At 38.0% G+C, this 27,754-nt stretch overlaps 3 protein-coding genes and 1 long non-coding RNA gene across 4 annotated transcripts; 1 reads left to right on the plus strand and 3 right to left on the minus strand.

Annotated features, from left to right (window-relative positions):
• Window positions 1-12,566: 12,566 nt before the first annotated feature.
• On the minus strand, window positions 12,567-27,722 carry LOC145468613 (uncharacterized). Its single transcript, XR_014042234.1, has 4 exons — window positions 27,710-27,722; window positions 27,552-27,662; window positions 25,795-25,875; window positions 12,567-13,343 (listed from the first exon to the last, which is right to left on the minus strand). It is a non-coding gene; the product is annotated as an uncharacterized LOC145468613 (long non-coding RNA).
• LOC145468193 (uncharacterized) lies at window positions 16,716-18,420 on the plus strand. The gene is made up of 2 exons (XM_081451876.1): window positions 16,716-17,627; window positions 17,997-18,420. Exons 1-2 carry the CDS (start codon window positions 17,464-17,466, stop codon window positions 18,151-18,153), a joined length of 321 nt encoding a protein of 106 aa, XP_081308002.1. The 5' UTR covers window positions 16,716-17,463; the 3' UTR covers window positions 18,154-18,420.
• Window positions 18,460-21,601, minus strand: LOC145468104 (uncharacterized). The gene is made up of 7 exons (XM_081451788.1): window positions 20,999-21,601; window positions 20,300-20,513; window positions 19,860-20,111; window positions 19,549-19,720; window positions 19,192-19,340; window positions 18,744-18,938; window positions 18,460-18,629 (listed from the first exon to the last, which is right to left on the minus strand). The coding sequence occupies exons 1-7, from the start codon at window positions 21,599-21,601 to the stop codon at window positions 18,475-18,477; spliced, it is 1,740 nt and encodes a 579-aa protein (XP_081307914.1). The 3' UTR covers window positions 18,460-18,474.
• Window positions 21,835-23,058, minus strand: LOC145468205 (uncharacterized). Its single transcript, XM_081451882.1, has 4 exons — window positions 23,032-23,058; window positions 22,699-22,773; window positions 22,283-22,490; window positions 21,835-22,073 (listed from the first exon to the last, which is right to left on the minus strand). Exons 3-4 carry the CDS (start codon window positions 22,365-22,367, stop codon window positions 21,847-21,849), a joined length of 312 nt encoding a protein of 103 aa, XP_081308008.1. The 5' UTR covers window positions 22,368-22,490; window positions 22,699-22,773; window positions 23,032-23,058; the 3' UTR covers window positions 21,835-21,846.
• Window positions 27,723-27,754: the final 32 nt, after the last annotated feature.

Raw genomic sequence — 27,754 nt, forward strand, 5'->3', positions numbered from 1 at the left:
TAAACATTTTATAGAAAATTGAAAACTGGCGCGAAGACCCCGCCACGAGGCAGATTTAATAATTAACTAATCCAAGCGGTATGAAAAAAAAAAAAAAATAGAAGTGTTTGGTTTGAAACTTACTGTTTCCTGTAAGAAATATTCACTATTCCCGTTATAAGTTGGAATGCAAACATGGCTATCTCTATGTACTCTTTTTTTCTTTTCTTTTTTTTCTAAATTTTGTTAATTTCTGCCGGTTACGTGCCGACAGTCACGTAACGCACATAAAGTCAAAAGCAGATTGCGATCAAACGAGTATGTTTCAGAGAACAACACATTTTTTTGCTGCATACGATTGCATAAAAAAGGTCTGTTTTGAAAAACAGTGTCGGCTGCTGTTCTAAACCTTGTTAGTTCTTCACTGTTTGACCGACGCGACAGCGATAAACCTGAGAAGTTAAATATTTGTGTTTCACCGTTCGATCGACGCGACAACATAAACCGGAGAAGATAAACATCTCGCCCCATTGTGGCCATAGAGCAATTCAGGTGATAACAATTGAGTTTCTAATTTCGAGGGGTCTGAGTTTTCGGGGTCTGAGGTTTCGGAGTCTGAGTTTTCGTGACACCCGTTTTTCCCGGCTTTCCCTAGACTACCTCCAAATTGTACGACCCCTTGCGAAGACTGGTGACGATCATATCGAAGAAAGCACCGAATATAATGAAGTAAGCACCGAATATAATGAAGTAAGCACCGAATATAATGAAGTAAGCACCGAATATAATGAAGTAAGCACCGAACAAGGAAGTACCGAATATAATGGCCTTTGCACCGAATATAAGGAAGAGAGCACCGAATATAAGGAAGAGAGCACCGAATATAATAGTGTTAGTACCCGTAATAATGAAGAAAACACCAAACAAAGTTAGAACCGAATATAACGAAGAAAGCACCGAATATAATAAAGACAGCACCGAATATAATGAAAAAAGCACCGAATATAACGAAGAAAACACCGAATATAACGAGGGAAGCACCGAATATAATGGAATAAGCACCGAATATAATGAAGACAGCACCGCATATAAAGACATAAGCACCGAGTATAATGAGTTAATCACCGAATATAATAACATAACTACTCAATATAATGACATAACCACCCAATATAATAAAAAAAGTATCATAAGACATTTCTGGCGTTCCATAGTTTACAGTTAGCAATCCTTCGATCCGGCATGTTGGCTCGCTTTCAGAGTCGAACAAAAGCAGCCATCTTCGTGACTTGCATAGAAAACCGTAATTCTCCAGGAGTTCGCGAAATTAAAGTCACTATATAGAATTCATGAGCGTTTTCAAATCCTTGTGTTAATGTGAGCACGGTTTGATATATCTGAGGGGTTTTAAGCCTTAGTTTTCCAAAAGGTTTCCTAATTAGAAGATCGTACCAACAGTTCTTCGCGTCACGCAACAAGAACGCACCGAGAGAAAGTGAATTATAATAGAAGCTTTTTTCTGTATATTGTTTATAAATCTTATGTTTTGAGGCAAGGCTTCGCGTTAATAGTAAATTATTTGTCTCGCTAACAAATGCTACCTCTTTGGTTCGGTGATTTTTTAATATTTCAGATACGCTATGGAGGAGAAAGGTTTATTGTTGAGGCTGTTATCGTTGTCCGCTATCTAATGTAATGTAATCTTCTGTATACTAAACAGCGTTAATAATCAACTAAAGAAATAGTTAGATACCTTTGCTTCCACTGATGTGATCAGCAACAGTTCGGGCAGAGATCACTCAAAGAGACGCCACGTAACTCATTTTACGATTACTACTAGTTTTAATTCTAACAAAGGATTTTCCTTTTTTGACGTTTTTTGACGTCACAGTAACTGGTCAGTGGTCATCACCATCAGGCTGTGCTGTCCTTCGATCGATCAGTTCTCCGAGATCGGTACTTCGCTTCGTTTTAAGGTCGAAAATATCCTTGATACTTTTCGTTATTGGTGAGTTTGACGTCCTCAAATGGGTTTTCAATACTCAAACAATGTTCGTAATGAATAGCGGTACAGGGGAGTCATTTTGTGTGGAGTAATGTGCAGTTTGCTAACTCGAGCCACCTCGAGCGGACGAAGCGTGGATCGTGTTGCCTGAGCCGCCCTCGCCTCAGAATTGTCAAAAACAGTGATGGTATCTAGCAAAGCAGAAGATTGGTACTGTATGCAGCTTTCGCAAGGATTTTGAAGACTGGTTGGATTTAAAGTGTAATTTGCATGAAATGATTAAGGTACTGGCTTGTTTGGCGTTTCTATCACCTTTCTGACTTTCTGCGCCTTTTGGAACGGGTGAAATTATTTTTTTGTACCTGCCGTTCGCTGTCAGAATTAAACATTTGTTCATTTCATTCACAAGATATTTCTCTATCATTAAAGATCGTTTAAGCCTACATTTATATAATGTTGGCGTTTGCGAAGGGAGTAGAAATCGAAAATATTGTAATTTGTTGGCCGCAGCGAACGCTGGAAATACTGAAAACATTCAAGACCGCTCAATATCTTCGGTTCGTGGACAATTTTTCCTTACTTGAGGTCTTTTTTTGTTTACATCAATTACATGTTGATAGTACATGGAAATTTTCAAGACCGGTTCCTTGTACATGTGTGCACATGTAACTAAATATTTTAAAATGCCCAAACACCTGTATTTGTTTACACGAAACCGCTTCCACTTATGGGATGTGGTCAAGTTTCACTTCTTTTGATGCTGAAAAGACATTCAACATTTCAGAGAGGCAGTAATCAACTATTCAGTGAAACCCACTAGTTTATTTTGTTTACTCAGTCATTTGAAGCTTTTCGATTTCTATTTCCCTATCTTACATGTGCATTGTATCAACTTATATAAATAATTGACTGTTGTTGTTTTTCCTTTCATTTAATTTAATTCAGATGAGCTTTGCTCAATCACTACAAAATAATTTTTACCTTAATGAATCATACATGCACCTATCACGTGCTTTGAATCAAAATGAAATTAATTATGATCCCCTTTAGTAATAATATTGTATCAGCCTCCCTTCTGTAAGATTCTTACTTAACTTGTAACCACTTTATTACAAGACATTAGAGCACCTGATGGCAATAAATTATATATATATAATTATATGTAAAAACTGGTTAAAAAAAAAGACTGAAAATGGACAACTTTTGGTTTAAAAAGATAAAAAACATGTAAAACCTTATAATAAAATGTTTCGGTCTCGTGACCTTCGTCAGTTACAAAAAGTGCGTAAACAACTCACAACTTAAATACGATTTTTACAACAATGAATGATAAACGGGTTATGTAACAGATAGAAAGAAAACAATAGGTGTACAAAAGCAGCAAGTTAGACTGGAAAAATTAAACTAGTGACAAAAGTTATGTAATTGCCACAGTGCAACAGGTTCCCCAATAGGGGCCTCTGAATCACTACAAATATAGGTATCATAGCAAAATCCCCAAGAAGGACCACTAAACAATAAGTAATAATTTCCCAATTGGGAGCCTTTGAATGACCCAGCTAGTACAAAAATAACAGAATCCCCAAAGGAGGCCCCTGAGCGCTGAAATGACCACAATTAAGGACCATAATTATTTATTTAGTGCATACACAACAACTACTGGTAGTTAAAAAATTCAGAGTTAAAAATGCACCTCAAGAAAATCGCAACCCATTGTCCAAAGTCCACGAAAATTAAGTATAGTGGATGCAATTTTTGGAATGAAATTCTTGTCTTTTGTTTAGCCCAAAAGGTGAAAGGGAAAATAACTGCGCACTCCAGTATGCTTCTTTCGTGATTAGTAAATTTTCAGTATTTCCAGATGTGCTGGTTTGGATTTGGTCAATACATTGAAATGTGAAGTCCGATAGCACGTGGGGAGTTCGGTTGAAATGTATGGCGACTTCGCAAGTTTTTTTGTTTGTTTTATATAATTTTCTGTATTTAATTTTTTTCCTGTTTGTTTTATATAATGATATGTATTTTTTTTTTCCTGTGATAAATTGACTAACAAGTGGGTTTCTTTATGCCACTGTGTCTCTGAATTGGCTTACTGTCGTCTACAAACCATTCGTAATAAATCTTCTCTAAGACTAACTCAGATACTAGACACAAAAGCATGAATTAAAGAATAGATACATTTCTTACAAATTAATATTTATTGCATTTAGTTCATCACTTAAGTTCTACAACATTGCTTTTCTCCAGTGAGAAATTTTGTGCAAAGTCTGAAGTTGTAAGTTGCAAAAACAAGTTCCATCAGTAGTTGTGAATCACTTAAAATCAGGCTTTGAGACTGTAAACTGAATGGCAGAAAGCGAGGAAGTGATAAAAGAGGTAAACTTGACTGAAATCTATAGACTCCTTTTTTAGGTTTAGGGTTAAGGTTAGGCCTAAGTGATAAGGTGGGAGGTGTGGTGGCTTTGTGGTTAGTGCGCTCAGCAATGGATCGAGTGGTCCGTGTTCGAGCCCTGGTCAGGGACATTGTGTTGTGTTTTTGGGCAAGACACTTTTAGTCTCATGGTGCCTCTCTCCACAAAGGTGTACATATGGGTACTGGTGAATTTAATGCCAGGAGTAACCCTGTGATCAACTAGCATCCTATCCAGGGGGTAGTAGAACTACTCCTAGTTGCTTCATGCTACAGAAACCGAGATAAGCCTGGCCTGATGGGCCACTTGGCTCGTATGCAGACTTAACCTTTTACTTAGGGACAAGGTACTGCATCAAGTGGGGGGAGGGACAGTGGAGTCAGAACCTCCCACTTCCCATACCCTGTTCTCCCACTTCCCATACCTTTATCTCTTGACTCCCACCCTTGTTCATCCTGCTCCTGTCCCCTGTAAATTAAGAGACTCAAAACACATCCTAGTCATTTAGCTGCACAGTCCTTAGGCATTTCCTTTTCCTTTTTTCCTTCGTTTTCAGCCTTGCTACTCTTACCCACGTCTTTCAAGTGAATGACCTATGATGTAACCACTGTCAAAGGGTTTCATTTTGAGCCTCATTTTGAGCCCAAGGGTGAATTTTTCTTTGCCCGTCGACCCAGAAGTCTCTAAAGACACTAAATGAAAGTCAAATAACATTTTCAGTCCTTGCTTTTGAAAGCATTTGAAGCCTTAATGAGTGACAAAAATTAGCATTTTGCATTTCTCTCTGGATTCCTGCCCTCTTAGCACTCACGCTTCCCGCCCTTTTCTCTCCCGCTTCCTGCCCCCTATTCTCCTGGCTCCTGCCCCCTGCCTCTCCCCACCAGCAAATCCAGATAATAGTAATATGTAAACAAACATTAATTTTAGGAAGTTATACAGAGTCTCGGGTTCTAAGGTAAAGTGCTCATAAATTATCTGGGTGGCCTTATAATCAGAAGATTGTTGTGTGAATACAGGGGGGATAGCCTATTTATAACTAAAAATGAAATTCATGTATTTAGTTTTAAGTGGAAGTTGCTATTACCCAGATTTTATGGTATTTTTGTTGTCTTACAATAACATATGCATGTATTTTTAATCACCCTTTTAACAGCTTTGTATTCCATGTCTTCTGCCATCTTAAGATAATCAGATGTCATGTACCTCTTGATTTTTTTTTCTCTCTCTCTCTCAAACTCTAATAGGGAACTTAAGCACGCACGTTTTTGAGACGCGGACGGTAACCGGAAGTGAGCTTTTTTCACTTTAAACCTGTCCTCACACAATCATATTCACATTGCTAAGTATCTTTTCTTCGTTAGAGATGAGTAGTATAAAAATCTGGGGGACAATACGGTCCAAGCATGCGAAATCTTTTCTTCCGGTTGCCGTCCGCTTCTCAAAAACGCGCGTGCTTAAGCTCCCTAATAGCTAGCCAGGGGCGTAGCGTCCATATACGCACGTACGCCCGTGCGTACAGTTGAAATCTGGAAAAAAAAGTTTTATTCCCTTATAGCATTTGTCAAAGTTACGATAAAATAGGACAGATTTTTAAATTTCGAATTATACTGGCCTGTGTGTTTGTTTTCCCAGTACCTTTTAATTAATACATAAACGACAAGAAACGTTATTTGGCTTCCTAGACTTGTTCACTCTCTAGTTGTTTTAGGAAGCCAACACCCTTTTAGCTTTAATTCTATATTCCAGCGAAGCTCACTGAGCTAACAGAAAGAACCGTTAATGATATCTACTGCTACTTCGGCAGTGACATGGACATCTCTAAGGGCGAATTCAAATCCGAGGTCAAAAGATGGAGGCAAAAGTGGAGTGGAATGGATGGTAATGTGAAGCCAAAGACTTTGGTTGAGACTCTTGATCATGACAACCCTCAATTCTATCCCGGAGTTTATGTTGCTGTGACAACATTGTTGACGTACCTGTATCAACTTACACTGCAATCTCGTTCCCAGTCTCCGTGCCCCTTGACCAGCGGTCGGAAACGAGAGCTCTAGAAGCAACCATTTCAGGCGTGCGCCATAGATGCAGACTGCGCAGTGAAACCGGATGGGCAGAAGTCGGTTATTTCAAAATGATTGCTCCCAGAGCTCTTGTTTTCCGACCGCTGGTCAAGGGGAACGGAGACTCTGGGAATGAGATTGCTCGCACTGCTGAGCGTAGTTTCAGCAGTATGAAGAGATCGAAAACGCCCTTACGAAGTACCATGGCAGATCGGAGATTGAGCTCTTTAGCAATTTTGCACATTTCCAAGCACAAGGACGTTGACATTGATGATGTTATAACAGAGTTCGCCCGTCTAAAGAGTGCACGTCTTGCCCTGTTTTTACCATTTTCTTACCCCATTTTTTGTTGTAGGTTACCGAAAACTCTAAAGATAGGTAAAATAAACAACCAACTACGGCATTTTCCGTCGCATTTATTTATAAAGAATTTCCGCGGAAATAGTTGGAAATGGCATTTCCGAGACCCTAAATTTCAAAATTTTCTGGGGGAACATGCCCCCAGACCCCCCTAGTATTTGCGCGCTGTGCGTACACCTTCAAAATCTCACGCTACGCCCCTGCTAGCTATAGCTATTCAACTAGTTTAAAACAATTTTCACACTTAAGAGGCGCTAAAAGCAAAATACAGAATTGCAACAATTCGAAATTATGACAAGAAACAAAGAAACAATAATAAACATGAAAATTTAAAATTTTGTTTTCGCCAACCTCAAGCTTCCTTAAGTACAGTATAATTAAAATTGGATATTTTATAATAAAACATCATCGGAGAATTCCTCCTCGAGTTGAGGCCAGATTTTGAACCCTTTTGGGGCTTCAGTCCTACACTTGTTACATCAACGTGTCCAAGATTTATACGAAGCACTGCTTCGGCCAACTTGGTCTATAATTCGGTGATACCGAGTGAGGACAGGATGACCGTGTTTACTTAAGGTTACAGTATACTTTCGGGTCGGTAATTTTCTTCAAATTTGGATTTTTGGGTCAAAATAGTGGTCGAAGAATAATCTCTAATTTCTGGAAAAAATTTTTGAAAAAGGCTAAATATTGGCGGAGAAATGGCGTTTTACGTTTTCACCGGAAGTAAAAGTTTACCTCTTGATTGACAGCCCTTTGGCGCGTATGCAATCAACCGAGACGATTTTCGCGGGAATAGACCTATATCGATGTCACGAATTGACTACTCAGTTGATCAACATTGTTGTTCTGACTACCCAGCATTTTTGGTATTAGGCGTGTCTCTATCAAGTTATAAGTAAACATAGACCACGTTTAAACCATGGACCAGTTCGAAAAAGCGAAAACAGCGAAGAACGAATGAAAATACATCAATGAGTGAAGAAGCGAAAGTTCGCCACGCGGATGAAGCTATAGTTATCGTATAAGGCGGGCAAATATTCGTAGTAAGAGAAAAGAAAGGTTCTGTAAAAATTTCGGAACTTGACAGCGATAACAGGGATGCTGACAGAGACTCTTCTGATGAGTCCGATATCGACGAATCGTCGGACTCATTGAGACCATTTGAAATATTATCCATGCACAGTTGCCCACACACAGTTGCTCTCCGCGCTTTCTTTTGTTTGTTTCCTTCGCTCATCCACTCTAGCGTTCGTATCCTTTTTAGTCTTCCCCATTTTGCCAGACCAGCTTCAAGAAAAACCGAGCTACAGAAAAATTATCTCTCTGCCTTCGGTTCCTTGAGCGCATCGCGAAACACAAGAGTTTTTTAGAGATTCGCGCGTAAATTTCACCAGGAGGTTAACGGTAGTAAACTTTCCCTGCACTGATTGGCTTAGTTATCTGAGAGCCCAGTTGAAGGCGTTTGTGGGCGGCGTTTGTTTGCGAAGCAGAGAATTTTTTTTAGCGCTATTTTTTCGAATAAATTTTTCCACTTGAAGCAGACACTTTAAAGAGTTATAACTCAAAGGGAATTTGTTCAATTGCTCTTAAATTTGGACAGTGGCTAGTTTAACATATAAACTACAAAAGCGTGTCTGGGAATTGTTAATTTCGAAATACTTTTTCTTCCAGAGCGATTTTTGTACGATCACTCCACATTTTTTTAATCCTATTTCGAAAATGTTCTGTAACTTTTTACTGCAATTGAATATGCCAAAACGCAGACACGTGTTTTAAGCGCTTTGGGCCCTGAAACCGAGGAAAAAATTAAATTGGCGAAAAACGAAATTCGCTTTGACTTGTAGCTTTCGAAAGGTGATTCGGGCGCTCGCATTTAGTGGTCGTGAAAAATTCGACAATTCATTTTCTTTCAAAATTCTTGGTATAGTTTGATAGCCAGCTCCATAAGCTTTAATTTGATATAGGGGTTTAGGTATCTACAGCTTAAACTGCACGCGTTACATCGCTTGCGCGCGAGACACCCCTGAAGGTATACTGTAACCTTAACCGAGTGCCCCCAATCGAACAAGAGGACGAACACGAGCATGTCTTCCCGACGAATGTGATCGAAATGCCTTTGACATACCGATTCATACGGTTCAAGCCCACCAATTCAACAAACTTGAGAAGTTGATGTCCTCAGAACACCGCTACAGCCACACAAAAGCTTCCTAGTTTTAGCGTTACCGCTAATCATAACGTAAATTGCCACTGACTCGTCGCTTGCGAGCATTAACTCTCACAAAACAACAACAATTTCACACCGTGTGCAAGTTCACTTTGGCTTTGGCATGATATATAATATTAACTGAGAGCTATCCAACAAATGAGCGGAGTTAAAAGGCTAAATTTACAGTGTGCGCTCTAAGTTTTGTATCTTTTTCACTGTCGACAAGACTCGGGCGAAAACAATGTTAAAGTTGCAATTGTTAAGGGCCCATTAACCGATCTTTTCGAGCCGTTGCTAAGGAAAATTTATTCTCATATAACCTCATCATTTTTAGTTAGTTCAGAGTTATTTCATGTGTTTTAACTTTTTCATGATCAGTAGTACCAGTGATGACGTCATCGGGCCACGCCCTTGGTCATGTGACTAATACTGAAAAAATGCAAAGGCTCCCAGGCAAATTACTTTATTGGGAGTTTTTTCATTCAGTTAATATTTTTATTTAAATCCTCATTACGCTATGCATAGATTTTTTTCATTTCTAAAAGGTCAGATTTTGAGAGAATTTCAAAATATTGAAAAATTCGTACTTTTTTGAAAAAAGCGTGATTTCGAAAAAGGAATGCACAGCTATGATCCCAACGTTCAACCTCGTTCCCAGGGTCTTTTCCCTACCCCCAAGCCAGGGAAAAGACCCTGGGAACGAGGTTGCCCAACGTTGGTTTGAATCGAAATTCGTCGAAAAAGGCTGGATTTAATATAAAACCGCGTTTCCTTTAGCATTTAAAGAAACCGGTAGTGCACCCGATATATATTAGAAGTTACCCTATCAGCGCGTACGCAATTTACACTACCAGCGCACTTCGGTAAGATCAAACAAAGCCACATGGAGTTAGTTTTTCTCTTTCTATTGCTCTTGTTTTTCTGTCTTTCTCTTATTTTGCTTTTGCTTGTAATTTTTTTACTTTGCATTTTGTGAAACACAAAGAAAAACATCTTAAATGTAAGCGAATTTGCAAGTTCTTGAGTTGTTTTTATTTTCCGCGCTCAGGCTGACGTAAGTAACCGGAAGTGAAATTTCACCTCCTTAGCAACGCGCGCGAGCGCGCGCATGAATCGGTTAATGAACCCTTAAGGTTTACCGCTGTCCAGTAAAATACTGTATCGCGCCCCCCAAAAAACGTATTTCCGCGGAGTCATCCAAGCAGAACATCACAATCGCATTCTGGACCCCAGACCCTTCGCTTTCTTGATCGCGCCGAGAAGAGCTCTGGGGTCGAGAATGATCACAGTTGTACCATTGCAGTTATGTCCTATGTGGCAGACATGTCCTCTGACGTAATGTGATATACGGAGCCAATCATATCATGCGTTCTATCTAATGACACGCAGCATAAGACTGGTAACTAAACTCCGTTGCAGTTCGGTCTTCGAGCAAAATTGATTTTTGGAGGGGTAGCGTAGGGAAGCAGTATTTGACTTTGTATGTCTGAACCAGAGTAACTCTGAACGTAAATATGCAGCGACTATTTGCAAGAATTGCATTTACCTCACAAGACTTCTATCGGAAATTGACCACTTAGTGTATTTTCAGTTTCAAATTCAACATGAAAGTTCGATCGAAGATTTAAACAGTGGTTGCTCTCCGGTTTGCGAACTGCGTGTTCCCGGCCAGCCAATATTAAACTCCGCGCTTTGATTATTCTCAAATCGTTCAGGTCGTTCAATGATATTACAGAGACAAAACAAAATTTCTGAGAAGCAGTGTAACCAATTTTAGTTTCGGTGCTGTAAAACTACCACTCAATCTACGCAATATTTCTCTATTCCCAATCTTGTCACTCACGCGAAATCCGGTTCGCGAAAGCCCTCTTCTCAGTATAGGTTTGTTGAGGCTGACTGACTGAACCTTTTTGTGTAAGCCGTCTCCAGTAGCATCGAACATTTATTACAGAAAGTTTCTTGTCGAGTAGATATTATGGCCGGAGTGCTTTCTAACTGTTCCTAGTTCGCTTTGCTTTACAAAACAGCAGTAATAGTCGAAAAACCACAGAGCACTTTGTGGCCTATTGAAAATACCACAGAGCGCTTTGTGACCTATTGAAAACACCACAGAGCGCTTTGTTGCCTATTCGAAACACCACAGAGCGCTATGTGGTGTTTTATTTTGGGATTTAACATTGAAAGCTGGATGGCTCGTTGACTCGCAAATATCTCACAGCTATTTTCTGAAATAATTTGGTTTTTCCAATTTTTCACACCACAAAGCGCTTTGTGGCCTATTCAAAACACCGCAAAGCGCTTTGTGGCCTATTCAAAACACCATAAAGCGCTTTGTGGCCTATTCAATACACCACAAAACGCTTTGTGGTTGTCATCGTTATCATAGCGATTCTGTCAGTGGAAGTTATACTATGCGGAAAAAACTGGCAGAGGGGCTCTCTTATTTTGACAGGGAGGTTGGCAAGATTTTCGCACCACCCCTTACATTAATTGTACATGCAATTTCTTGACTGACTCGTTCTTTTCACGATTGCTGTTTGAGTATAATGTAATAGTTTGACATAGTTGCATACGTAATTAATGTATGGAGCTGTACGGAAATCGTACCTGGTTAGCCGAGTGCCTCTGAAAGGAACCAATAGATTTTCGCAAACGTGCTGAGGCAGGTTATGTTGAACACTATTTCAGTTTTTCTTTTTGGAAAGAAATATCACCGAATCTCCGATATAAGACTTGATACCCTTAAAAGTACTCGTTATGGTTATCAGACAGAGCACTGACTGCTAATGAGATTTGCATTCCTGGGATCGGCTGGAACTAGCTACAACGGGTGCCTGTTATTAACCGGGAGAAACGATGAAATGAAAGCAGAAGGTTGAAAATTAGGAATTCAGTGATACCTCAACAACCTATCACTTGTTTCGGTTGGAGAATCTTAGAGGGATTTATTATGTTCATTGATTTATAGCTCTATTGTTAGTCCTCGTTTGTAGGCACACCACTCAGGAATTTAGCATTGAACAAGGAATGAAACTTACGTCGGATACTGATATGGGTATTTCTTTTTTGTAACAAGTCTATGGATCTCGCCATAACATTGCAAGGTGAAGAACTCGACCAATGTTTTACCAACACGGACCTCATACTAGTTCAATAACATAATTCAGTTATGACAAAGAAGACTACAAATCTTTTTTTTTTTAATTTATGGCTAGACTGGACTTTACACAACTGGTGTTTTCATGAGCAGGTATAATTACCATTATCCCTATCAATCGGAATCTTATTCATGTAGATCTTTCTACACACGGGCGAACTGACTTGTGACCTTGAATTAATTGGCTTGAATTACCTGCAATGCTCACGGATGATACAAACCGTTGCTTTATCCAAACATTTTCGAAAAGTATATTTTAGGGCCTGTTTTTAGCCTGTGTTGTAAAACCACTATAATCTTGAGATTTGTATTGTTACAAAGGCAAAATAACCAAAGTTAGAATTTGTTTGAGAAATTCTATTTTTGACAGGTAAATGCTTTTTGGACATACTAATATAATACTTATCATTGTATTTACAGTGGTGCACTTCTAACACAGGCCAACAAACTAATTTTTTTTCATCATTTTTTGACATGTTTTCAACAACTTTCTTATGGCTTCCATTCAAACCTGGTAAATCCAAAATTATGAAAAGAAATGTGAGAGGAGGAGTTGTCGACTGACCAACAGGTTACATGATGCTTGATATTTTCACCATACCTAGTTCATGCATTTTGATTAGCTTATTTAAACCAAGGAAGGTGGCCACAGTTAGTCATGCACGACTGTGACTGGGTTCTTATTGCAAAGATGAAAAGTTCTGTCACGCTTTTGTCCCTTAAATCTAGATCCAACAAACTATTCACCGACAACACAGTGATTTGTGGTTCATTTAGTAAAAACAAAGTAATGACATATTTTCTTCAGCCTTTGAGCTTGGGCTAATTTGAATAAGCTGTTGTAAATGTAGAACAATCAAAACAATTTCAGACTCATCCTCTATTTACTTAATTATTACTTATTGATACATCTGTGAAAGAAATATTGATAAAAATTCAAAAACTGAATCTACAAAATACTGATTATTCTACATCACTGTCAATAAACTCATCCTCTATTAACTTTCTGTAGAGGTCTTCATCATCATTGTCTTGTTCTTCTTGCCCTTCCTCTTGTTCTTCTTGATCCTCTTGGCCTTCTTCTTCTTCTTCGTCTTCTTCTAACTCCCCCTCCTCCTCATCGATCATATCATCTAATGCCTCCAGGTATGGTTTGGCCAGGCTATTAAAAATATGGAGAGGGATTTACTTCATTAATAGACACAACAATATTGTGGAAAACTGACACTTTCTGTGAAGGGGTCTGTTACGGCTATTTCGTGTTTTCTTTGTGTCCTTTTTCGTTCCGTATGTTAATGTATTTTTTCACATTCTGCATACTTTTTTTCTCGCATCGTATGTAAATTTCGTTGCGTATATATTTGTGTTATCCTTTCATGTTCATTTAGTGCTAGTTTATCGTCTGGTACACTTGTATCTTCTTGGTTCCCTGAACCCCGTTGCCAGCATTTTGGTAAGCCGTTTAGTTTATCGTCTGTTTGTATTTTCCTCTTAGTTTTCTGCCGTCTTCGGTTAGTTATTTGTAGTAATTCGTTTCATGTTTACCTTTAGGAATTTACCTTCCTCCTACGGAAAGTCACATAAATTTGCCGGACTAATTGAAACTAGCTTTAAGTTGTGTCTGAAGCCGGCCCTTTGCTTCTTTAGGGCCCATTTCTTGAAACTTCCTGGCTACTCGAGGGCTTGCCAACTTACAAGGACCGTTTTCAGGCTGCTGTTTTGGGCCCAAAGCACCAAACTACATAATGAAACTGAAATCAGTTTTTAAAAAGAGCTTTGGAATTATAATCTAAAGTACAACAGTAATATTATTATAATTCAAATTATAATTATGCATACTGTATTTGAAAGTGGAAGTTTTTTCACGAGGAATGTGAACGCCTTAAAGAGATCTTCTCCCGACTGCACTCTCCTGACGACCTTGTGCAGTCAACCATTCGCATATTTATTGAATCAAAGTGTCCGAGGATTCACATACCCGAGTGGCTGATAAAAGAGAAGCCCCAGTCAGAAGCGTGTTGCCCCACAAGCACCAGAAATCTGCAAACGTATTATACGTAAACAGCTGGCTGACCTCAGTCGGAAGATCAACGCAGATATTAGCCCAGTTTACACAAGTAGAAAGATCAAGGATGAAATTAAGGTCAGGGAAGACAAGCAGCCTCTTGTGAGTCAAGAATGCGTGGTGTATTCATTTCAGTGTGGCCTGTGTGATCATACTACTAACTATGGTGTGATGCAGGCTATGTCGATTACACGTGCCGACACCTACACCAACGAATTGTAGAACACAAAGGATCGGCAATCGGAAACCACCTCAGAGAGCAGCACGATATGGAGCCAGAAGACATCGCACAGAGTTTTCGAATCTTAAGAAAGTGTCAGAACAAATTTTACTGCCTTATTTTTGAAATGTTTTTTTTTATCAAATAACTGAAACCAACGCTAAACAAACAGTGCGATTCAATTCGCGCCAAATTATTTGTTTAGAGCAATTCTTGCTAAGATTATTTTATTTTTCCATTGTATATTTTTAACACTTTTTCACATATTTTGTCACATTTTAGCGTTCGCCACATTTTTATCTATTATAACTTGTTTTTAACATATTTATGGCTATATGCTAATTTAGAAAATTTTACTCACTTGAAAATGACCTCGGAGAGGTCGAAACGTCGTGACTTTTTAGCGCTAGTTTTTATTTCAAAATCGATTTCTAAGAAACTACTTTTTAACATACTGTATTTCTATACCTAAATAAGAAAACCAGTTTTTGATTAATATGATGCAAATGGATTTCTCTATAAACTAACTTCCTTCAACTTAATGTCTGCTAATTTTTCATGCAAATAGCAAACCACCAGTTGTGATTGCAGTTACCCGTCTCATTCTACATAGCAATTTTCAATTTGGTTTCAAAATTAACTTGCATTTGGGTATGCATCACTGTGCTCTGTTTTGCATCCTGTACTTTCTTTGTTGTGTTGTTTGTAATATTGTTAATACTCTGGTTCTGGTTTCAAGGCACTTCAATGAACTGTTCAGACATCACTTACTTCCAGTATGAGATGAAGTAATAAAGTACATGTCATTTTTGGTCTAGGACATTGATGGGGATTCCTGGACAGGCTCCCAGAGGAGCTCCCATCTGCTTTCAAAATTATATCATTAGCTAGCAAAACTAGTGCCAGTCCCAAACCCCACATTAGAATTTAAAATCCTTAAAACTCACAGTCTTGTTGTTATTGGGATAAGATGTTCTAGGTTCCGAGCTACTGTGTCTGAAACACCTCACAAGATTAGAAGCCACAGATTTAGGAAAGCCATTCCCTAACAGGAACGTTTTAATCATTGTTCTTTGTTTCTGAAAGAGAGAGTCTATTTCACATGTACGAGAAGCCTGGTGCAACAAGGCTCTAAGCCAAGCAATTTTGCGAAGTCAACGTTCATGACTAGAAAACAAGACATTCTGTCCAGTGTTTGTGTGATTCCTATAAATGTCACTGGATGTTCTTTTCAGAGAAATGTTAAAGTTAATTTGGCTAACAATTCCTTTCTATTTAAATGTATGTTGCTTGAAAATTATGATCTGGTGGCCCTGGATGCAATTTGAGTTTTTCTGTAATTTTGAAAAGTCAAGCCCCACTGTTTGTTGTTGTATCAAAAGGATAACACCATTCGTATCATCGTTATTCTGTTGATTCCATTTCATCATTACTTAAGGTAGCTCTGCAGTTATTCTGGGCACACTCACCCATGTCAAAGTTTGCAACATAAATTTTGGGGCTTTGAAGTGTTGGTTAAGAAATTTTGGGAAATATTTTGTCTTTCACTCGGTGATAATGTTACTTAATTCCATTTACTGGGGATAATATTTTTATTCTTACTGGTGTTTGACTGGACCCCATTTTTTGGACAACAACACTACCAGTAAAAAAAAATTTTGCTGGCATACTTTTACTCAATTTCTGGAACCAGCTTATTTTGACTTAATACAAACCATGCCCAAGTTCCGGAGAAATCATTTGAGCAGAAGTTCGGAAGTATTAAGTCAAAGACATCTAAACTCAACTCTAACATTCACTGAAAGTTTCTACATATTGACTCTCATTTCCAAAACAAGCCATGAACCCAAATTTTGTGAGAAGCTTGCTCCAAAGCTTGCTAAATCAAAGTGGCTGGTTGATTAGTGATCGTGCGAACCATGAAAAGCATTAATCCCTAGTTCTCAAAACACTATAACCTCCTTGAATTTTCAAAGATGCATTTTGCAACAGTATTTGGAAATAACTTTTGTGTCAAAGTCTTTCCACACAAATTGCATGGTACTGCAATATTTTGGCTACAAGTTTTACTGTTGTGACTCAAAAAGAAATGGGGCACTGTTGTCAGGATTGTAAGCTACTCCCCGACTGATCTCTGGTGAGGCAGAGAAGCAGTTTTATTAATCTATGATTACAAATACAAAATGGGTACTACAGGTACAGGCTGAGCCATCTTTTTGCAGTGCCTTAAAGTGCTACTGCGACGAAAATTTCGTATTTTCTTTTCCGGTTTTTCTTTCGGTAATTTCTTATTTAAACCCTAAGTTTCTTTAATCGGCGAAACTTTTTGCAATCTAGCCACGCAATTCTGTTAAACAAGCATCAGAAAACCGTAAAATCACGTCCGCCATTGTTCGAACAACAAACCTGAAGAGCCCGCGAAATCACTACAGCGGGTTTCTCTGTGACGTCATAGTCACAACACGCGATATAGCTAAAGAAATGCGAAGAAGGAAAATAGGGGGGAAAAAGCATGTCTTGGCGCTCGAGTTCTCCTTCTCTTCCTTCCGATGATGACTCAGAATTGAGTTTTTCTATGAATGAAGACGTCCCTGAAGTAACTGAAGGGGAATTTATTCCATACGATGAGAATTTAGAACCGGTAGCGACCCAAGAAGAAGCCGCAGCTTATGACGAAAATTTCGCGCGCGAAGAAGAAGCACATGCCATGTATCAGCGCCGCTTTGCTGGCGAGGTCGAGACCAATACATGGTATGTATTGCTTAATCAACTATCATTGAGCTATTAGTCCAAACTTTGTTATACTTACTGCTTTTTATTGATCCGAAACATATAAAACTTGCAAAAGATATACTTGTTTTGTAAGCAGTGAAACGTGACATTTCAGTCAATAATTTTTGCCATTACAGGTGTAAATGTTCGCACTGTTCAATAGAAGCGGTAACTAAAGCAGAAGAATGCATTTGCTGCAAAGAGATCGATCGTGTCGGGGAGGTTATGAGCCAAGTGGATCTAGAGGATCAGTGTATAACCCTCCATCCTGGCTTTCATGATGTTTGTCTGAATCGATGGGTTCTACAAATAGCATCGTTGGCCCTGAAAACAAAAGCTGGAAAAAGCTACAGGACCCTTTTTAGCCAAGGTCTCAAGAGTGAATCAGAGTGAGTTGTTCGTTGCAACAATGTTGTGACATGATATCCCTTATTTATTGCTGAATGTATATTTTTTGTAGTATTACACTGCATGGTAGTTTGGTGCAGGTAAAGATGCCACTATTCTCAATATACATTTTGTTGCTTCCAGTTTTTTATCAGTTGACATTTTTTCCCCTAGTTCCTTGAGCCATCACTTTGTCGCCAAAGGCTTTTCTCATAAAGTTGCATATATCTTTTAATAAAATTTAGGATTTGTTCTGCATACACTGTATTATTAACAACAAAGCTGAATGCAAAAATTATCAGGTTCTGTCATAATAATCAACTAGTTGGTAGTGAATAACGATCTCTTTTTTTTTTCCTCACTCATTTAAGGTTTCTGCGATCAGTCTCATACAGACAGTTTACTCGACTCTTGTGGGACTTTGTTGGAAGCTCAAAGCGGTACCCTCTTCCTTGCTGTGCCTACAGTGCTATTAGGAAAGCCTTTCCTAGTGAGAATGGGCAGTACCATGGCTTCGAAGAGGACTAATTCAGCATATAATGGAATCAATGTTGATTTATTCTTCATAGCACATGCACATGTCCATGCAAAACTGTATGAAGTGTAATGTATAATAGTCAGCACTGTTTTTATATCTACTCATAGTAATAGCTAGTATAAGTACCAGTATTAATTTTCTTAGTAGATGAAACACATTATTGATCTTCTGTGATTGTTGTCATTTTCTTCAAGTGAATTTAACATAACTTTTTTTCAAGAACAAACCATTGTAAAAAAAATGTCTTAAAAGGTCACAAAATAATTCTTGTTATATAAAAAAGTAATATAATACATTGAACTGCTCTTTGGTCATGACTGAGTTTCATCATTGTCATTATTTGGACACACATGTCCTCGTTTTGGTTGGCCACACTTCTGACACTTATAAGACCTTGTCCCAGTACTTCTGGTGGATGTGGTGGATTGAACTCCTTGATTCTGCATTAAAGTCTGCAACTCTGCTTCTGAAATGTGGAATTAGATAAAACATAAATAATCTCTATTTCAATCAATGGCGTTGTAGAATTTTGTGTCTTATTGAATATATAGGCTTGTGCAATAAGTGCTAGCCCATTTACCTGTACATGTTGGGGGGCAAACAACAGTTTCTTTCAGCTTTCGTGATTTATGCTTTTGAATGGCGTCCTCCCTTGACTCCTTTTCAAGCATCGAGTGCATTGGCTCGGGTACCTGCTGTTTCAATTCCTCTTCTAACTGCTTCAGTTCCTGTCTTGGTGTTGTGATCATGGTCTGGTAGATTTCAGTGACATATTCTAAAACAGGTAAACAAACTCTTTTAACATAATTATGTCATTCAACGCCCTAGGATCAATTCTCTATGATACAGAAATAACATAATTAATTCTGTTTTATAGTCAAATGCCTGGTAAACCAGCAAAGAAGTAGCTGATTTCAAATGGAATGTAAAATGAAGGATTGGATAATAGCTGTTCACTAGACATGGTACTGTAATAGTTTGCAATGTTCATATCTGGAGTTGGCATGTACAAATAGTTGCATAGTTACCATAACTTGCAGGTACCCTTGCTTCCCTTACTGTTGCCTCTCCTTCTTTATACTTCAGATAAGTAACAGACAGCCGTGGTTGTCCTTGACTATCTTGCTTTGCTTCCCGTCTTAGGTTGTAATTGAAGTGTAGTGCAGCTAATATTGACCTTAAAATATAATGTAGAGATCATTGACTTACACATTATATCATGCGTGTAATGATATGGGAATGATGGTTGATCACATCAATATACGTTCACCCCCAGTGCAGAAACCAAGTTCTTGGCATTTTCAATTCTTTAATAGGCATTACTGACCCTGTTACACCATCTGCTGACCTCCAAGTTCTAAGCAAATGAAAAAAAAATTGTTTACCTGCAAAGCATACCCAAGTAGGAAAAGGCCAGCATTTTTGGTGCAAACTGGTTGACCACTGAGTGGTAACCCTCAAGACAACTTGTTTGTTCCACTGAGGATGCTTTCTCTATTGCTTTTGTGAGAGTGCTCTTATTAAGGGCTAAACACAACTTTTCGTAGGCTTCTGAAACTGCAAGCAATACAGTAGATTGAAACTTGATTAGAAAGTTATGTTACACCAGTGGCAAAAGACAGATACAGTTATATGTGTAGTTGTTGCAGTATCATTATATGTAATTTACTTGAACATTTTTGCTAAATTTATGTACCTTTGGACATCCACAATGTCAGAGTGATAATATGTCCACAGGCACAAGCATTGAACAACCTATTTGGAAGGTCCTTGTGCTTGTTAGTAACATGACTAAGGAAGGCTTGAAATTTGGCAAGCTTAACTTGCCCAAGGCATTCTTGGGTTGATGTTACTGCCCAGTAAAAGTGTCGCACACATGCTTTTCTCCACCGTCCAATGATTTCACAGTTCTTCTCCTTGCTCAGTTTGGTTAGAATTTTTTGGATTTCTACGGAAAGATACAAACCATTGATAGCAATCAGATTATTCAAGGTGCAACTTACATGTTTAAACCAAGCTGATTCCATTCAATGTGAGAAGCCACTGACTCTTGTAATCAGAGTCATTTACTGATTTAGTTGTTTATTTATTCCAGTAATTATACTTTTTGAATGATATATGTTACTGTTTACATACTTTTCCCAATGTGCCAGAGATCAAAGAAGTGATTAAAAACTGGCTTTCCTAGTTCGTTGCATTTCTTGCTACACTCCTCTCTCATCCATTTAGCAATAGAGATATGTCTGTCAGATATAAAGGACTTGACAATCATGCCAGTGGTCAACAGATAAGTGAATGCTTCCTTGAAGGCCATGAACTCAATTCCTGAACTGCTTCCTGCCTGGTTAGCCTAGGAAGTAATGTAAGGTACAGGTTTCATTATTGAACCTCAATGTATATGTGTCTATGTTTGTGTCTTGTATTGTCCACTCAGCAGGTTTCTGTGTACATGTGTTCATGATAAGCAAGGCAGTGGCAGATCTAGGGAGGGTTCTGTGCCCAACCTTCAATTGCATTTCCAAAACTTATGCCTTTCAGGTAGTTTTTAATCCAGGCCACCACCTTATTCAATCCAAGGCCCCTTTCTCTTATGGTAGTCTGGATCTGCCAGTCTAATGTGTGATCACATCTTTAATTTAATTTTCACAAAAAAAAAAAAGAGATCCTCTCAGCCTTGATACTATTCATTAGTAATTGGACCACTTGATTACTTGGGGAATCATACTTGCCTTGCTATAATTACTATTGCTTATCAAAAGTAGTCACTAATGATATTATAAGCCAGAGTATTTGAATTACATTCTAATGGAGATTAACCAAAGTTGTATCACTTACCTGTACAAGAACAATGTGAATGATCAGGCCCACTGTACAGCAGAAGATTGTATAAGTTCCATACTTAGCAGAATGGCCCATGCTATCATGGTGCCCATCTGCAGCCAACACAACCTCTTTTCCTTTCAGAGTGTCTAAAATTTTTTTCTGGTATTTACGCCAGAATGATATCACGGTTGGGATGAGGAGGTGTCTCTGGTGGTAATAATAAGTGGGTTCATTATATACCAGAACTCCCATGTGGCAAAACACAAATAGTACCTTCTTTATAGAGGCACCTGCACAAAGAACTGCAAAACTGAGTAGGAGATTACCAGCTGGGAATTTCCCAAGAAGGAAAGGCTGACTTTTCCATGTAAAGATCTCTTTACATTTGCTACATTTTGTTTCAATTGTCAGCAGGGTTCCAGTTTGTGAGGACATGACTTCAGGGTTGGGAGTGAAGCATATATGACAGTACTGGAAAAGGAGTAAGAGTTTGGAAAGCAAGACAATTCCTTTAGGCTCCTCTCGTTCATCCTCTGCAATGCCCACCCTATTGTAAAAAAAAGAATTAATAAATAGTAGTAAATGTATTACTGGTATATTTCCAATATTTTTCATGACACTCAAGCTCTTGAGTAGCCCATAGACTGGAGTTGATTTTATTAAACTTAATTACATTGTAAACCCTTGTATTGTCTGTTAAAGTTTAACATCTTCAATTGTTACTCATACAGGATTACTACTCTGTTGATTTTTTCCTCAGTGCTTATAAATTATTAGTATACTTATTAATGAGCTAAACCAAGGAAACCTAAGGATTGCCCTGATTTGGTCCTCCCCAATGGATAATCCTGACATCAATTTCAGTATGATAGCAGACTAGAGTAATACCCAAGATTTGATGTTTCTTTCTTTTCATCACAATCATCTCCTAATTTTATGTAGGGTTCATCAACATCTTCAGGGGTCCATGTAGGATCCTCATCATAGATCGGGGCACCTTGATCACTTTCCTCTGTGTCTTCGTAATCATCCAAATGATCCTCTGGAATGGGTGTGGGTTCATCAACTTCATTTTCTGTGGGAGTACCTTAACCAAGGAATACATGTAGTGTCAGTCCTTAAAAATACAAAGTATTAACATTTTGGGGGGAATAAGTTAAAAAATGGTCATAGATAAAACCAACCTTACTGTACAAGTGAAAAATGTAAAGAAGGTTATAAAGGAAATGACATGAGCAAATCAATCTCAAGTTAGGTAAAATTTGCAATAAAATTTTAAAAAGTATGGGAGCTTACCAAAATGTGTGGGAGTGAAGTCCTGTTGATCCTGTTCAGTTTGATTCTGAAAAGTTTCAACCCACTGTTTCTGGTTATGTGCCATCCTGTTCTTTAGCCTGGTAACTTTGGCTTTTAGTAATTTGACTTCTGCCTTCAGATCTTTGTTTTCTTTCTGCAAATTATCACACGTCTTGCAGTCTTCCGGAGTTTGGTCGCACTGATCAGTCTAATCAAAAAAATTGATACAGGTTTAATTTATTTCTCTTTGTACCTAAAGTTTTTTTGTTTTTTTTGTTTACATGGCTATTTAATACCTACATATTATGGTATTGCGCCAGGGGAGAAAATAACAATCTTAATAAAGATAACCTTTTCTTTGTCAGCCAATTTATTCTTCTAAAAATAATGTTTGTTGGACAAAAACAAATTCTTACTGTTTGGTTCAATGGAGTTGATTCACGCTCTGCAGATGAGAAGGTTGTTAGAGGTGTTGAAGTCGAAGGACCAGCCTGCAAACAGAAAAAAAAATTAAACTTTGCAAAAATCTAGTTAGTTTACAATTACAATTTATTCTTACATCTCTTAGTATTGATGAGTAAGTTGGTTCAAGTTCCGGTTCTTGATCTTGCACTGATGGATCGTGATCTTTATTTTGATCTGGAGCATCGTCAGAGAGGAATTGGTCAACCTGAAAAAGGGGAAAATTGAAAATAAAAGAACAAAGAAACTTACGAAGCCCTTTCTTCTAAGAATACGTTTCCTCTTACCGTTGGTGCTGCCAGCTCTTGTTGTTCCGGCAGATGAGGTTGTTCCAGCGACTGGTCAGTAAGAGGTTGGTCCACCTGAGGAACAAAATAAGGGTATACAGTGACTGAGGCGAAAAAAGGAAAAAAAATAGAGACATACACTTTACCTGCATTAATTCAGGCTCGGTCTCTACAGCCGTACTGGATGCAAGTGTTTCCAATTGTACCGGGGTCAAAGCAGTGCTGCGATCACTGCGTCTATCGTGTTCTTCACGAATTTCTTTCAAAATCTGCAAAATAAAATATATAGCATTGGTCGGCAAAACACAGAAATTGCATGTAAGCGAGAAGAATCCAAGGAACGCGAGGTGCGAACAACTCTCTGAACTATAAGACACACAATTTTCTAGCCCTGTGCCAAAGCAAACGATGGTATACTAAGATTTGTAAGATTTCCTAGCTAAAACAAGTTGCAATTAGTGCACAGGGAATATAACCCGAACACAGTTAAGAAATAAAATAATAGCAGCACTCTATGCGTACCTTACGACAGCTCCTATGCGAGAGCGGCTGATCGACCGATATTTCAGATTTTCGCCAAACAGTAGGAACAGTAGGAATGGATCCTGGTTCCAACCTTCTTACATTCCCTTCCATGTGGAACAACCTCTTGAAGCAATCCTCGTTAAAATGTTCCGAACAAACCATGAACCGACCTTTAGGGTTGAAATTTTTTCGGTGTAAGCTAATGAAAGCTTTCCATTTCACGTAGAGTCCCTTGTTTGCTGGCGACCAATGCAGGGAAATTCCAGCCACAGGATTCGATGAATTACTACAGCCTTGGACAACACAACGGCTCATAATGACGCAAGAACACGCCGAAAACAACAACTACTCAATAGTTTCTCGCAGATCAAACTACACCTATTTTTCTCAACGAAAACTTCCACTCTCTATACTGAATTAGCCACGTTTTTAGTGTTTTGGTTGTGACTATGACGTCAGTTCCGTTCTCGACCCAATCCTCCTTTCAAACTTGGACTTTTCTAATTCAAGTAATGGCGGATGGTTTGAGCGTGAAGTTACAGTCATATTTATCGGACTTCTCTTTGGAATTTTGACCTGAGATTTGGCACAATTACTATTTGGGTGATGTAGTTTTGATATCTGGAGAGATTAGAAAAAGTCTATTTTCGTTGCAGTAGCACTTTAATATATAGTTAAAAAGACAATTATTAATAATAACAATAATAATAAATAAATAAAGCAATATTAAAAACAACAACAACGATGACAACAAAAATAATAACAATAATATTAATGATAATAATGTGCTTCAGGGCATGAATTATGTTTTCATTCATGACAATTGGTTCATCGTATTTGACCAGTAAAAGTGCTTCACTGGGTCTATTTGTCAGAAAAGTGGAGTCTCATCAAAATGTGCGGGCACAGTTCGTGGATGTTTAAAATCTTGTGAGGGATGTGCTCCTTGACTGATTAATCACCCAATGAATCACTGTTGCAACACCAAAACAAGAAGGCAAGTTTATAAAAAAGTTGAGCATTTCTGCAAGTTGAAATTTTCTCATGAGTGCTAATGGGTAACAAAAGCCTACTAGGTATGCAACTAAAAAGACACATGGGGAACCAACAAAAACAGAACTATAGTTACTCAAAGGGCAAATTAGCTAGAAAGCTAGTGTCAAACACTGCATTAATAGCCGTCAAGCTCATTCTAAGAGCTTTGCAGCATCCAAAAGTTTCTTTACTCTGCCTCCTCAACTCCTCAACCTCTCTTAATTCATTTATGTTTGCTGTGCGCCAAACCATCGCAGGAAAGAAAGTGAGTGCTTTGCAGGCTGTAAGTATACCTGTAGAATAAAGTAGGGGCAATTGTACAAGTATGGTTTACCAGTTTTGTCATTTAAGTGCTGTTGGTTGCTTTGTAAATGGCACTTCAAAAGTTAAGGTTGTTATTTGCTAACAGAGAAAGCTCAACTTGCTACAAGCTGTCTTGTTCACAGCTTTTGGGGTTTTAAATAAGAGTCACAACAAAAAATAGAAAAAATATGTGCACACGACAAATGCTTAAGTAGCTACATATGATATGCAAATATCTTCTGTGTAACATGCAGCAAAAATTGCTTGTATCACTGCCATACATCTATACCTTGACCTATAAATTATAATGTACCACAGAACCTCCCAAACTACTGCTAAGTTGAGAATTTTATTTTATATCAATTTTAAAAACAAAATTACTTTGTTCTAGTGGGGACAATGGGTTGTTGACTAGTTTAATGGATACACAAGGATATTAAGCTATGCATTAAAGTGGTACTGTACAATCACTTCTTCCTTAAGATTTTGAAACTCCATCTACTATAACACTCTCTGTGCTAAATTTTAAGCCTTCATAGCAGGGATGAAAAGGAATTAAAATTAGAAACTGGCTAACTTATCTGGGTTCGAAGAATATGTGTTTTGAAAAATAATAGCCAAAACTATAAGTTGGCTTTCTCTAACACATTTGGTTTGCAATGTTCTTAGTATTGCTGGAGTACTTAGTGTACAAGAAAAAACTCATAAGCTAACCAGATATTGAAGCATAATATAAGTTAGGACATAAGCCCTAAAATTCTTGAGAAAGTGCTGCCATTACAATTAAGACCCATTTATGTACAGGTAACAAAAAAATGAATAATTTTGGCAAGACACAACTCTAAAAAAGTTATCAACACATGGCAACTGATACATATCATAGTAACAGCTGATGCTCACCATCCCTAGTCCCTTCTCTACTAAGACTTTCTTCGGTTTGTGTATGTTTTCCCTCATCCAACCCATGATGATCATCCATTACTGAAAAAACAGAAATTCAAAGCATTATTATTAAACACAAAATCACACAAATGCAATTATATTTTAAGTTAGACTGACTGTTTTAAAAAAACATACAGCCTTGAAGATTAAAAGCTGTTCCTCAGAAAAGGGAAATTTAAAAGAAAACAAAATTCAATCAGAAACAACTGCAAGAGTATGACTATCTTATCAAGACCTAGGTTTTTAAAGTCTATTTCACCTGACAATGAAACCCAAACAGAACATACTGAATCTCTAGAGGCAAAGTTTAGCTGGTGAGAACTACATCATATTTACCAAGTGATAAAAGACATCATTGAGAACAAAAATACAAGTAGATAAACAAACCGTTTTCCCCTTCTTTAATTGTTTTTACATTAAAAAAAAAAACCCAAGTATCCAAAAACATGAATAAATGGCAATGCTCCTCACACAAGAGCTGACACAAATAGATAATGGCAATGTCACCTAATGAAGACATGACAAGGCATTGGCATGTATCCCTATTATGTACTAATTGGACCAGCCACATAGAAAAGGAAACCTAGGCGAGCACTTCTTGAAGCAGCCTCACATGATGACTATATACACTGCATGTCTACAAAACATTGCTTCATAACAAACAGCTTAAAGGTAGCCAGTCAACAAAGGAGGAAAAGAAGAAAAGAAGGACAAACAACCCTGACCTTTACTGGTGATTCCTTAGCACTATATTGTGAACCCTTCAAGTGCAGAATTTTGCACTTATTCAATAGCATCAAAAACAAAATGATCACTCGTGGACATAAATTAAGACCTTAAAATCCAACAACTTGAGGAATGCTTTGATTGTATGTCATTTGGATTATTTTAGATTCTTTTGCATAAGTTGTTTATTACGTTGTTCCTTGTGCTCAAAGTGTCATGTACGCCTATCAAAGTACCTTCCAGCCACCGCAAAATGTAATGTGGAGTGATAAAATACATGAATAGTACTATTAATTTATTTTATAAGACCTGGCAAAATAGGGTAAGACTGGTACATCATATCTCTTTTGCAAGCATGGTGACCTATTTTAATTTATTTTTAGAGACTGTGCTTGGTAGAGAACATTCAGGGAAATGTATTGTACATTTGTTTCCATGATTGTGCCCAAGAGATTACTTTAAGGTTACTTTAAAATCGGTAGAAATCATTCCCAATACTGATAGAAGCAAAGAAATATCACACAAAATAAAGGCTCGAAAGTTCGAACTGTCAAAACTCAAATTTCTGGAACTGTGACCAGTTTCAATCCTATCAATCCTGCACCTTATTTCGAAACTACTGTTTTTGCTTTGCTCTATAGCATTTTCTATCCAACTAAGCTGTATATATATTTGGTGCCATTTGGCGATAGTGCCATGTGGCGAAGGTTGTAATAAGCTGAATGAAAATTTGCTCTGTCGGCATGACAGCGTTTCTTTATGCCCTTGACGGAGGCAGATCTTAATTGCAAAATGCAAAACACAACAGTGTGGACTATACAAACTAGTACCAGCTTAGTTCGTGCCGCTTGAAAGCAACACGATCAACAATACTTAGATTGCTGATGAACATGTCGAAATGGCTTCGTAAACTTGAGCCATTTCAAATTACTCACTCCATTACTACAAACAACATAATACAATACACTACACTTCACAAAGCTTCTTACCGACAATATTAAGCTTCAAAGGCAGCTGTAAATGTGTTTCGGAACCTGCAGAAAGATCCGGTAAAGCACCCTCACGATAAAAGTCACAATCGATAGGTTTCAAGCTTTGACCTAGCAAACACGGTCCCGTCCCCTAGTAAAATAACCTCAGAGGTCACGGTCACAACGCATTTTCATTGGAAGAAACAACAACACATACAATT

This window comes from Orbicella franksi, chromosome 14, assembly GCF_964199315.1.
Source record: "Orbicella franksi chromosome 14, jaOrbFran1.1, whole genome shotgun sequence".
In the NCBI taxonomy this organism is placed as follows: Eukaryota; Metazoa; Cnidaria; class Anthozoa; order Scleractinia; family Merulinidae; genus Orbicella; species Orbicella franksi.